The sequence below is a fragment of the Scyliorhinus torazame genome, chromosome 13 (assembly GCF_047496885.1).
Source record: "Scyliorhinus torazame isolate Kashiwa2021f chromosome 13, sScyTor2.1, whole genome shotgun sequence".
Lineage (NCBI taxonomy): Eukaryota > Metazoa > Chordata > Chondrichthyes > Carcharhiniformes > Scyliorhinidae > Scyliorhinus > Scyliorhinus torazame.
Genome location: NC_092719.1, coordinates 211,709,129 through 211,722,062, shown reverse-complemented (window position 1 = coordinate 211,722,062; position 12,934 = coordinate 211,709,129). Strand labels below are relative to the sequence as shown.

Sequence of the window (12,934 nt, the reverse complement as noted above, 5' to 3'; positions counted from 1 at the left end):
TGGCATTGGCTCTTTCTTTACCATATGGCAGTAAAATCCGAAACAAAGTGCTTTCTGAGCTGGAATTGGAAGAGTTAGACTCGGAAGAAGGTCTGGAGACTTTATTACATTATATGGATAAGATTTATAAGAAAGATGACTTGTTAAGTGCGTATGAAGCATGGTCGGATTTTGATAAGTTCCGGAAAATGGAGGCTATCTCCATGGAAGACTATATAATGGAATTTGGCAGACTATATAAAAGACTGCAGAAACACAACCTGGAATTTCCACAGTCTGTGTTGGCCATTAAATTACTTCACCTGATTCACCTGAGGAAAGAGCAGCGCTCCGAAAGCTATTGACATCGAAACAAACCTGTTGGACTTTAACCTGGTGTTGTAAGACTTTTTACTGTGCTCACCCTAGTCCAACGCCGGCATTTCCACATCATTAAATTACTTGACTGTGCTAGAGTGAGCAACATGGATAGGCTCCTGGTTTTGACAGGGGTTCAGTTTACTGATAAGGATACCTTATTCAAACAGACGACAAAAGCTTTACAAAAGTTTCTGGGGAAACATTCGATTCCGATGGTTCTGATGACCCAAATCGGTCAGCCTGTAATAAGGCAGAATATGGAAGATACACTATTAACAGGATGGCGAAATCATATGGCTACGAACAGGGCTCAAGAATTTAGAAGGAGACCGAGACAAGGAAATTATGAAGACAGAAACCCAGTTAGAACCTACAATAGGAAGATGAAGCCCAGAAATGCACGGGGCATGATAAATTGATGTTTTTGATGTGACTCTCAATAACATTATGCTTTCAACTGTCCAACTCGTTACGATAGAGTGTTTGAAGCGACACATGACACGGAAGAGTCAGAAGAGGAAAAAGATAGTGACCAGAAAGAAGGCATTGTCCTATTGACAAGCAGTTTTACGCCGGTAATGAGGGTGTTGGTTGCAGAATCCTTCAACTGTGCTGTATTGGACAGTGGCTGCACATCTAGTTTGTGTGGAATTGGCTGGTTAAAATGTTACCTGGACTCTTTGAATGCTGAAAATCGGAAGAAGGTTAAGGAATTCGAAAGTTCCACAAGTTTCAGGTTTGGGGATGATAATACTCTGAAGTCGCTGAAAAGAGTGGTGATCCCTTGCAATATTGCCGGAGTGAATCATTTCATTAGCACGGATGTTGTATCAAGTGAGATATCTTTGCTTCTGAGCAGACCGTCGATGAAGAAAGCACGCATGAAACTGGATATAGAACAGGATAAGGCAACAGTTTTTGGAAAGACGGTGTACTTACAATTTACACAGTCGGGACACTACTGTATTCCATTACTGACAAATAATATTTCAAGTAGAGTGGTTAAGGATGTGTTAATGGCAGTTGAAAATGGAACTTTGGCTGATAAAAAGCTTGTGGTATTAAAACTGCATAGGCAATTTGCACATCCGTCTCCTCGGAGGCTGAAAAATTTATTAAAGGATGCAGGGGTAAGGGATGACGACTATACTAAACTGATAGTATAGTCATCAGTTAGTGACCGCTGTGAAGTTTGTAGGAAGTAGAGAAGGACAACAGCATGACCGATAGTAACCCTACCTTTGGCCAGGGATTTTAATGACATTGTGGCCATGGACCTTAAGATCTGGGATAAAGTAAATAATATATTTATTTTGCATTTTGTAGATTTAGCAACCAGGTTTAGTCAATCAACGATTGTACAAGTAAAGAAAAGAGAGTAATTCTGGATCAAATCGTGGAAAAATGGATAGGGACAAGAATGGGTCCACCGGCAAAATTCCTTACGGACAATGGGGGAGAATTTGCTAATGATGAGTTTAGAGATATGTGTGAAAACATGAATATCAGAGTTATGAATACAGCTGCAGAAAGCCCATTTAGTAATGGTGTCTGTGAAAGAAATCATGCTGTCATCGATGACATGCTTCGAAGATTCTGGCAGATCGACCAAATTGCCGGCTAAATTCAGCTTTAGCATGGGCAGTACATGCAAAGAATTCATTTCAGATGGTTGGGGGCTATAGTCCTTATCAATTAGTGTTTGGTAGAAAGCCTAAAATTCCATCCATTTTGGATGACCAGCCTCCAGCTTGGGAGGGGACTACAATTAGCTCTGGTTTGCTGAACATTTAAATGCATTACACAGCAGTAGAAAAGCTTTTTTGGAAGCAGAAGTCTCTGAAAGAATTCGCAGAGCTTTAAGACATAACGTATGGCCATCAGATGCCGTTTTTCAGCAAGGAGGCATGGCATACTATAAGAGAGACAATTGTAATGAATGGAAAGGCCCAGGGAAGATCATGCGCATAGATGGCAAAACAATTATTTTGCAACATGGTAATCAAACTGTTAGGGTACATTCATCAAGGATAATGGGTACAGATTACACATTTTCAAATTTAGACAGAGTAGACAGACATGACGAGGAACCAGAGTCATCTGGGACACGTGTTACAGAACTATGAGGGCCAATTAACTGATATAGACATGGTTTCTGTGGAGGAACACAACACTTCTGATGAATTAGAACAGGCCATTTTTCCAAAAGGGCAACTGCCAAAAGTTGGTACAAAAGTGACATACTTGCCTGAAGGGTCTAGTCAATGGAAGGTGTAATTGATAATATGGAAAGATGTGTCATTTGAAACATGGAAGTCTGGCAATATCTGGTCTGAGAGAAACATGAAAGAATGTAGGGAAAGATCCCACAAAGGGTTAACAGCAGCTGCCAGGGAAGGATTGTAAAATGCAGATATCCTTGGTCAAGCAGGCTGAGCAAACAAGACAAACAGGATTTTGAATGAAGCCAAAAACAATGGCTCACACCTTCATTGAAAGTAACTAACTTAGTAAGTATCTGGAAAAGAATGGATGAGGTTCTAGGTGTGAACATTTGCTAATACCAGGTTTATCAGTCTATGAGAAACATAATTCAAAGCCAAAATCAAAGTCAAAATTGAGCTGAGGCCACAATTGGAAAATAAAACTATAGAAATGACAGGAATTAAAAGTAACACCTCTTGAAGTCAAAGAATTTTGAACATCACAAAGGAAACAATGTAATCAGATCTATGAGATGAAGTCATGTCAAAATGTATACTTAGTTGGATGAAAAGGTTTAGATCAAAAGGTACTTTTTACAATCAAAGAAAATAAGAGTTACTTTACAATAACATCAAAAAACTTAATTGTTAGAAAGCAAATATAAACCTCAAGACCAGGCCAGGAAAGATTGAGATTCAGATCCAGAACCAGAGCTCAGAGGGAGAGAGAGCGAAGCAGAGAAGGAACAAGCAGCTAGACTCAGATTACAATCAGCTCGGCCATGGGAAATGGACAGGGCAGAGCAGCCGAGCTAAAATAGTTGATACATCTAAAGAAGACCAGATTTTAAAAAGAAGATTGATTGTTAAGTTGGGCCTGAAGGTCCCTGCAACCAACCAGAAGGATCCAGAAGCAAGATCTTTTTACTTTTCTGTAAAGACAGTGATTGCATCTTTTAAAAAGAGAAAAAATATATAATAAAATAACTTAATTTAACCTGAAATAGTGGTTATTCCAAAGTCTACTTTACTTACTGAGCAATGCGGGACCCAGGATCAATGCTACTAAGTGGTAAGTAGATGAAATCTTCGGTGAAGGTATGGGTTATACTGGGGGATAACTTGAAAACATAGTTTGACCCGAATAGCACCCACTGAAGCTTGCATCGGACTCGGGGAGTGAGAATCCCTGATCACCATTTAGAATGACGGCCCTTTTTGGTATAGGGGACTTCTAAGAATAGTGGTGAGTTTTCAAAAACAAAGGATGCAACTGTTATTAGTAGAGCAGGGAAGGCCACTGGAAAGCATAAACATTGGTTGAATGTACAGCATTCAGGGGAAGGAGTCAAGACAATGGTTTGGGAAAACGAAGTTCAAAAATGGAGGGTACAGAAACGCAGTGCCAGTTCAGATAGTACATCGGATAGTGAACAGCTCCGCAGGAAAAGGTCGAGAACTATTGAAAGGACATCCCACAGCAGAAGGGAACGATCAAGAAGCAGCAGTACAGAACGAGATACCAGGTGGGAGAGGGGACATAGTTTATCAAGATCTCGGAACATGAGTAAGACTACGAATACTAATAGGAGTAGAAGCCCACATGCACGTGAGATTTTGGTGGCTTCAAATTAATTTGATGAAAAAGTTATCAAAGAAGCTAAACAGCAAGAATTGCATAGTTGGAGTGAATTTGGGGTATACAAGGACGTACCGGATAGGGGACAAAGAGCTATATACCACAGATGGATTTGCACGGAAAAGGTTCTTCCGGATGGAACTTAGAAGGCAAGGGGATTTGAAGAAAACTCAGCAGATCAGGATTTAAGGGTAGATTCACCTACAGCAGGAAAGGTTATTTTAAAGATCTTCTTGGCTCTATTAGCCACAAAGGCATGGGAATGCAAATCTATAGATATAAAAGCTGCCTTTGTGCAGGGGCATCAGCTCCAGAGAGACATTTTTCTCCGTCCTCCTAAAGAAGCAGCTAACACAGAAGGGGTACTCTGGAAGTTGAACAAATACGTGTATGAATTAAATGATCCATCTAGAGTAGAGTCTGGTATTTTTCAGAAAGGTCAGTTTTGTTAAAGTTAGGCTGTTGCCAGTTGAAAGCAGATCCTGCAATGTTTTACTGGCACTACAAAGGAAATCTTTCTGGCATTTTTATGATGTGTGTCGATTTTTTGTGGGGTGGGACTAGTGATTTTGAAGCTATTGTAATCTCTGGTTTGAGGAAAGAATGCAGGGTTGGAAGTCAGGCTTCCGGTACTTTTAAATATATTGGACTGGAAATTGGACAAAGTTAGGGACAACTTTACGTCAGCAATCTTATTTGGAAAGCATCAGCCCAATAGCAATTAGTCGTGGCCGAGTTTCACAAAAAGACGCAATGGTTTCAAAGATAGAAAAAGAGCAACTGCGAAGTTTAATTGGGCAACTGAACTGGTTAGGTAGATAGACTAGACCGGATGTGAGTTTTGATGTCTTAGAGTTGAGTACAAAAATGAATGATCCCAAAGTGGAAGACATAATAAGAGCAAATAAAGCGTTGGCCAAACTAAAAATGCAGGAGTGTGTTTTGAAGTTCCCAGTTTTAGGTGACCGTAGGCATTTGAAACTCTCAGTTTATAGTAATGCGTCCTACGCAAATTTATGTGATGGGGTTTCAAGCGCAGGAGGTTTTATAATTTTCCTTTTGGGGAACAATAGTAAATGTTGCCCGCTTGTGTGGGAAACAAAGAAAATAAGGAGAGTGGTAAAAAGCACTTTGGCTGCTGAGACGTTAAGCCTTGTAGAGGCGGTGGATATGGCCTTTTAGAGAAGTATGATATTGACAGAAATTTTGGGATTAGGGGATTTGGGTAATAAACCTATTGACTGTCACATTGACAATAAATCCCTGTGGGAAAATGTGCACTCTACAAAAAGTGTCAATGAAAAGAGGTTATGGCTAGACATCGCAAGTTTAAAGCAGATGTTGGACAGAGGGGAAATAACAAAAATTAAAAGGGTCGACAGGAGCTATCAACTGTCAGACTGTTTTACGAAAAGAGGGGCGAGTTCACAGAAACTTTTGGATATTGTTAATAAAGGGCGCTTGTTTCTGAGACTTTTTTTTTCTTTCTCGTCCAAAAAAAAGGGGGAAATCATGTGTGTGTTTTTGAGTTTCTTGAAATTTTGTTTTCACCTAATTTTCTTTTTTCTCTAAGGAAGGGGAGACTGTTAAGTATTGGGTTAAGAGACATTGCAATTGGTTGTCTCATTTATGTTAAGTATCCATTAATTGACACTGATATGTAAAGGGGCTTCAGGTGGCCTCTGTCAGGTGATGTATGGTGAGATGTGTGTGCAAATTCCTGTTGGAAGGAAATAAATGTGTGTTTGTGAAAAAGGAACAGAACTTTAGACTCTTCATATCACAGCAACTAAAACGTCTAACAGCCTCAGCGACAGTGAAGGAACGGCGATATATTTCCATGTCAGGGCGGTGAGTGACTTGGAGGGGACCTCCAGATGGTGGGGTTCCCAGGTATCTGCTGCTCTTGTCCTTCTAGATCCTGGTGATCGTGGATTCGGACGGTGTTGCCCAAGGAACCTTGGTGAATTACTGCAGTGCATCTTGTAGATGGTACACACGGCTGCCATTGATCGTTGGTGGTGGAGCGTTTGAATGTTTGTGGAAGGGGGAGCAATCAAGTGGGCTGCTTTGTTCTGGATGGTGTTGAGCTTCTTAATTGTTGTTGGAGCTGCACTCATCCAGGCAAGTGGGGAGTCTCCCATCACACTCCTGACTTGTGCCTAGTAGATGGTGGACAGGCTTTGGGAGGTCAGGTGGTGAGTTACTCGCCTTAGCATTCCTAGTCTTTGACCTGCCCCGGTAGCCACAGTATTAATGTGGCTAGTCCAGTTCAGTTTCTGATCAATAGTAACCCCCAGGATGTTGATTAGATCCTCTCTTGTAGGAGATAATCTTAATAATCTTTATTGTCACAAGTAATACTGCAATGAAGTTACCGTGAAAAGCCCCTAGTCACCACATTCTGGCGCCTGTTCGGGAACACAGAGGGAGAATTCAGAATGTCCAAATTACCCAACAGCATGTCTTTCGGGACTTGCACCGGAGGAAACCCACGTGGACACGGGGAGAGCGTGCAGACTCCGCACAGACAGTGACCCAGCCGGGAATCGAATCTGGGACCCTGGCGCTGTAAAACAACAGTGCTAACCACTATGCTACCTTGCCGGTTATTAGCTGGCACTTGAGTGGCGCGAATGTAACTTGCCACTTGTCAGCCCAAGCCTGGATATTGTCCAGGTCTTGCTGCAGTTGGACATGGACTGCTTTATTATCTGAGGAGTGACGAATAATGCTGAACATTGTGCAGTCATCCGCAAACATCCCCACTTCTGATCTCTCTGTGAGAGTTCCAAAGACTGACAACCCTCAGAGAAAACAATTCATATTGTTATAATAATCAAATATATTAAGCATATTTATGGTACATGCTTATGCAGAATTCATAAGTTACAGTTTTCAGGCTCAATGGGTTAACATTTATCGTGGAATTTTGAAGAATTTGTCCTAACACACACATTTTAAACATTTATTTCACTTTTGTCTTCTTGTGAATCTGCATGTTTCCACATTACCTCATCCAATTAGCTGCAATGACTTCAGAATCATTCCCCAAAGGTTCAACAGGAGGCAGTCACAGGACTTGAGCAAGTTCTCTCAGGAGATTGCAGTCAGATCTACTAAAGTTTTAAACTCTCGAATAGCTGGTACCATTCACCAATTCTCTCACAACTAGGAGACCTATGGAGCTCTCGAGACTGAACAAACATAGACAGTTTGGAGGTTCCATCAAACATCTTTACCAATTAAAACATTGCCCGACTGGAACCCTTTTTAACCACCTGAAGATCATAGAATTAAACAGCACATTAGGTGGCCATTTGACCCACCTGGCCTGTGCTGGTCCTTTTGAAAGAAGTATCCCCAATTAATCCCATCTTCCACCCACACAGCTTTGACAAATTCCTCCTCTATTTATCCACTTTCCTTTTGAAAGTTACTATTGAATCTGCTTCAGTCAGTTCATTTCAGATTATTGTAACCCGTTGTGAAAAAATATTTTTCGCTTGTTGCCCAGGTTCTTTTGCCAGAAACCTTAAATCTGTTGCCTCTGGTTACCCTTCTTTCTGCCAGCAGAACAGATATTTATTATATCAAAACCCTTCATGATTTGGAACACCTCTGCCAAATCTTCCATCGACCTTCTCTGCTCGAAGGAGAGGAAGCCCAGTTTCTGTATTTCTGTTGCCAACAGGTCACTCAAAACCTAACGGCAATCTAATTAATTAATCCTTTCTTTACAAGGTGTCTCTGTGCACCCCCCCCCCCCCCTCCCCCACGCTGGAAAATGCCTGATCTCTGTTCTGCAGTTTCCCCTGACAGAGATCATGCTGAGGATAGGAAACAGCGTGGCATCCGAGGTACAGGAATGAACAGATGCTGGCTGAACCCTGCAAATCCAAATGATCTCGGCATGTATTTAACACCGGTCCAAATCTCTCGTGTTAATACCAACTGCTTTCGCCGTCAAGGTAGATTTATCTTTTCAAATTGTTGAAACAAGTCTTTTAAACAAGTTATGATGTTGGGTAGCCCTATGTCTGATCCTTCAGGTTTGAAATTCCAAGTGCTTGTTTAGCACACTGGTTTTCACAATCAAAATTGCCACTCGAACATGTTTGAAACAGTCATAAAACCCATCTAAAATAATTCCCGACATTTAATGGAAAACAATATCACTAAAATGGTATATAGTTCAACTTAGCAACAGCTTAGAGTTTAAAATTATCACAGCAAATTTCACCCTCTCCAGATTGAATATAAATCAGCAACCTTCACAGCATCAGCGGTTTATTGAAAGAACAATTGGGCTTGTATTTGTAAGTCTTTGGGATGTCCCAAAACACTTTGCAGCCAATGAATTCCTTTGAAGTGTAGTCACCGTTGTCACATAGGCAAATTCCCCACAGCAAATAGAAATAGATGAAACCATTTCTAATTCAACAAATGTATTTAAGACGACAGATTTAAAATTGTCTGTCAAGCTTCCCCTTTTTGTACTGTTTGGCAGCCGTAACGGGAAGAAAACTCTCGGGCATGCAGCCTGTGCAGCTGGCTGTAAATTCTCCTGGGGTTTGATAATGCAGCATGAACTCTGGGGCTGAGAGGAGATCATGGTTTCCCCCCCCCCCCCACCCTTCACAACTAAATAGATGGAGCCTGCCCCCCCCCGCCTCTCCCCCCACCCCCCCCCCCCCACCCCCAAATCAGACAACTTGCTATCGACACAACCTATTGGCCAGGAGACCCAGCAGGACAGGTCTCAACACAGTGGACGCAAAAAGTCTTACATTACATAGCACTTTTCATGATTTCAGTGCATATTTAATTGGTTGAAGGTGCTTTGGGAAGTGTAGTCAGTGTTTTAAATAGGAAACGATTTGCTCACAGCAGGGGTCCCACAAACAGTAATCCTACAAATAACCAATTAATCTGATTTTACTTCAAGCGATGTTACTCGTCAGGTAAATATTGGCCAAGACACTGGGGAGAAACCGCTGCTGTTCCTCGATAGTGCCATAAATGTTTTACTTCACTTGAGAGGTTCTGCACTTCAACTGAAAGAAGGCACCTCCAACAGTGCACCTCTCCTTCAGTAAAGCAGTGGGAGTGTCAGCCGAAATTGCAACTGTTTTTTTTAAAAAAAGGCAAGATCATATTTCAGGAAAGTTTTATTTTATCATACTGCACGAAGCAGAAAGTTCTCCACTCTGCACTTTTCCTTCAATTAGTTAAGAAATCAAATATAATTATAAAAAGCAACTGACAGTGATATTGTGTCACTGATCTGTGGACACCATCAGTGCTTTCTATCACCAATGTTCGGCATTCACAGTGATCCCAAGCGCCAAGTTGTTTATAAGACTTCTCTAATAAACACTCTTTAAATGTGCAAGTACATTGAGGTGTTGTTCATTGCAGATGGAGGAGTTTTGCTGCACAAATGTGGTTTTTCTGCCTATGCTTAATCATAATACATCAACTGTACATTTAAAAAATGAATGAACACATCCCCTTTGATCTGCTAAGATCGCATCTGCTTTCCTTCCCCTGGATTCTACTCGAGTAATTTGTCCCTTGGTAAAATATAATTCAACCTATTCTTTCAAAGCCAGCATGCGTTGCCCATCCCTAATTGCCATTGAACTGAGTGGCTTGCCGGGCCTTTCCAGTGGGTAGTTACAAGTCACATTGCTGTGGGTCAGGAGTCACATGTAGGCCAGACCAGGTAAGGACAGCAGATTTTCATTTGTGAACCAGATGGGTTTAAATTCCACCAGCTGCCGTGGTGGGATTGAATTTGTGTCCCCAGAAAGTCAGCCTGGGACTCTGGATTACTGGTCCAGTGGCATTACCAACATGCCATCGTCTCCTGCCCCACTTTCCCAAATGTAGTGGCCATCTTTACATGGGATGTGGGCATCGCTAGCAGGATTGCTGCCAGATTTTTGCTGAACTCAAATTTCACCATCTGCCGTGGCGGGATTCGAACCCAGAGCCCCAGAGCATCACCCTGGGTCTCTGGATTATTAGAACATAGAACATACAGTGCAGAAGGAGTCTGCACCGACCCACATTAAGCCCTCACAATCACCCTATCCCCGTAACCCAATAACCCCATCTAACCTTTTTTGGATACTAAGGGCAATTGGAGCATGTCCAATCCATCTAACCTGCACGTCTTTGGACTGTGGGAGGAAACCGGAGCGCCCGGAGGAAACCTACGCAGACACGGGGAGAACGTGCAGACTCTGCACAGTCACCCAGCGGGGAAGCTAACCTGGGACCCTGGCGCTGTGACGATACCTCTGCACCACCATTTCCCACAACAGTAGGTCAGGCAACCAAATGTTTAGTCAAAGTAGTAGTTCTTAGAGTTTTAAGCATCTTAATAGGAGAAAAGTAAGGTAGAGAGGCCCAAAGTTGTAGTGAGAGAATTCCAGATCTTGGGGACTAGGGGACTGAAGGTACTGCCTCTAATAATGGAACATTGGAGCTGCTCAACCAGGCAGAATTAGAGGAGTGCAGAGATCAGAGAGGATTGTGGCTGGAGGAGATTACAGAGATAGCAAGGGCTGAGGCCAGGATAGATTTGAAAACAAACGTGAGAATTTTAAAACCAAGACGTGATTGTAAGCCAACGTTGATTGGCGAAAACAGGTGCGATAGGAAATGGGTCTCGGTGTTAGGATACAGTTAGCAGTAGTGAACCAGGTGGGTCTTTATGACAATGCGGTGGTTACATGTGCACCATTTACTCATAATAGCTTTTTATTCCAGATTTATTTAATTAAATTCGCCAGCGGCCACAGTGGAATTTGAACTTGTGTCTCCAGATCACTGATCCAGATTTCTGGATTACCAGTCCAGTGACATAACTGCAATGCTGTCTGCACATTCTCCCCGTGTCGGCGTGGGTTTCCTCCCACAAGTCCCGAAAGACGTGCTTGTTAGGTGAATTGGACATTCTGAATTCTCCCTCTGTGTACCCGATCAGGCGCCGGAGTGTGGCGACTAGGGGCTTTTCACAATAACTTCATTGCGGTGTTAATGTAAGCCGACTTGTGACATTAATAAAAGATTATGATTATTATACTACCGCAGCTACTGGCTAGCAGAGGTCACTGCATGGCGACCAGGACGGAGAACACTGACTGACCTTTTATTCATTTCTCCCCAATTTCTAAATTATCCCTCTGAGATCAACTAACAGATGAGAAACCATAAAGAGCAATCGCTCATCTTCCTTCCATCCCTCCCCCAACAGATATCTAAAAACACCATGGGTGCGATTCTCCACTCCCGCGACTAAATGCCCACGCCGTCGTGAACGCCGTCGAGGTTCACGACGGCGCGCATCGGCCCCGATCTCGACCGATTCAGGGCCCGGAAATGGGCTAGGATCGGGGCCGTGAGAAACTCGGGGGGGCGTGTCACGAAAATAGCGTCATCAGTGCGCGCTGGGTGGCGCCGCTTAAATGACACGGCCGCCACCGCGTAACTGGCATCACCCGCGCATGCGTGGTTGCCGTCCTCCCCGAGGCCGCCCTGCAAGAAGATGTCGGATGGATCTTGCGGGGCGCGGAGGAAAGGAGGGCCAGACCCCTTTTGAGTCCTACCCCGGTGAAAGAACCCCCCTCGCCCCCCCCACAGGCCACCCCACCCCCCCCCCCCCAGCGTTCCCGCGCTGTTCCCGCCGGCAGCGACCAGGTGTGGATGGCGCCGGCGGGAAGCCGTCGTTTTGGGCAGGCCGCTCGGCCCACCTGGGCTGGAGCATAGCGGGCGTAGCGGAGAATCGCCATTTTGGGTGTCCCTGGCGATTCTCCGGCCTGCGCCGCGCAGAACTCGACGGGGCCGTTCTCGCCGCTTGTGTGAATCGCGGGAGGGCGTCGGACCCGCGTCGCGGGGAAAAATGGCGCGCAGGGGATTCTCCCAACCGGCGCGGGAGCGGAGAATCGCGCCCCCTATTTTTATTTGCAGCAAGCGAGATCCACATATTTTATTCTGAACAGTCGGCCACATTGCCAACCACCGGAGAATAGAAATGGAACCAAGGGAATAGACAAAGTCGCGATTAAGTAGAAACACTTGCTTCAGAGCTTTGAGTATTTGTGAAGCTGGCGTTGTATTTCTGAACATGGTAGAAATATTCCACTGCATCCTCAGGGATCAGTAACATTATACTGATAATGCACCTGCTCCCTCCAGAACAGCATGCTTACAGAGAGTGGGTAAATTATACTGGGAGGTTTAACAGGACTGCACGCCTGACAAGAGGGAAATAGAACAGACCGTCACTCAGCCTTTTTGAGCCAGTTCCACCATTCAATTATAAACTTCTTTCTAAGTATACATATCACAAAAATTATACTACACAGAGTTATCTGCACTGTATAGCTGTGGCAGTGTGTTAATACTGGGCAAGTACTATTATAAAATAGGGGTCATCTGCATTGTGCACCTTACCTCTTCAACAGTACGCTTACACTGGGGTATATTTCTTCATTCTGCGCTCCAAACTTCGCCAATGCATTCACAGCAGCTAAAAAACATTTCAAGAGAGAGAGAAATACACTTCTTTAATGAAGGTTTGCAATACTTTCAGGTGCACCTGTTAAGTACAAGTCAGCTTGAATGCATAGAAGGCAAAATTGAGCTCTCCAAATTAATAAGGCAACTTCCATTGCATTTCCCATTTGTGATGAGTGTACAGTGCAGCTTTTCACCGACA

General features: G+C 43.4%; 1 protein-coding gene across 2 annotated transcripts in view; it reads right to left on the bottom strand.

Moving 5' to 3' along the window:
- LOC140388595 (coatomer subunit gamma-1) overlaps window positions 1-12,934 on the bottom strand; it is a 95,670-nt gene that overhangs the window by 27,292 nt on the left and 55,444 nt on the right. For both annotated transcript variants that reach the window (XM_072473026.1, XM_072473025.1), the window contains exon 15: window positions 12,670-12,745. In XM_072473026.1, coding sequence (XP_072329127.1) covers window positions 12,670-12,745 — 76 coding nt within the window. The remainder of the gene's footprint in view (window positions 1-12,669; window positions 12,746-12,934) is intronic.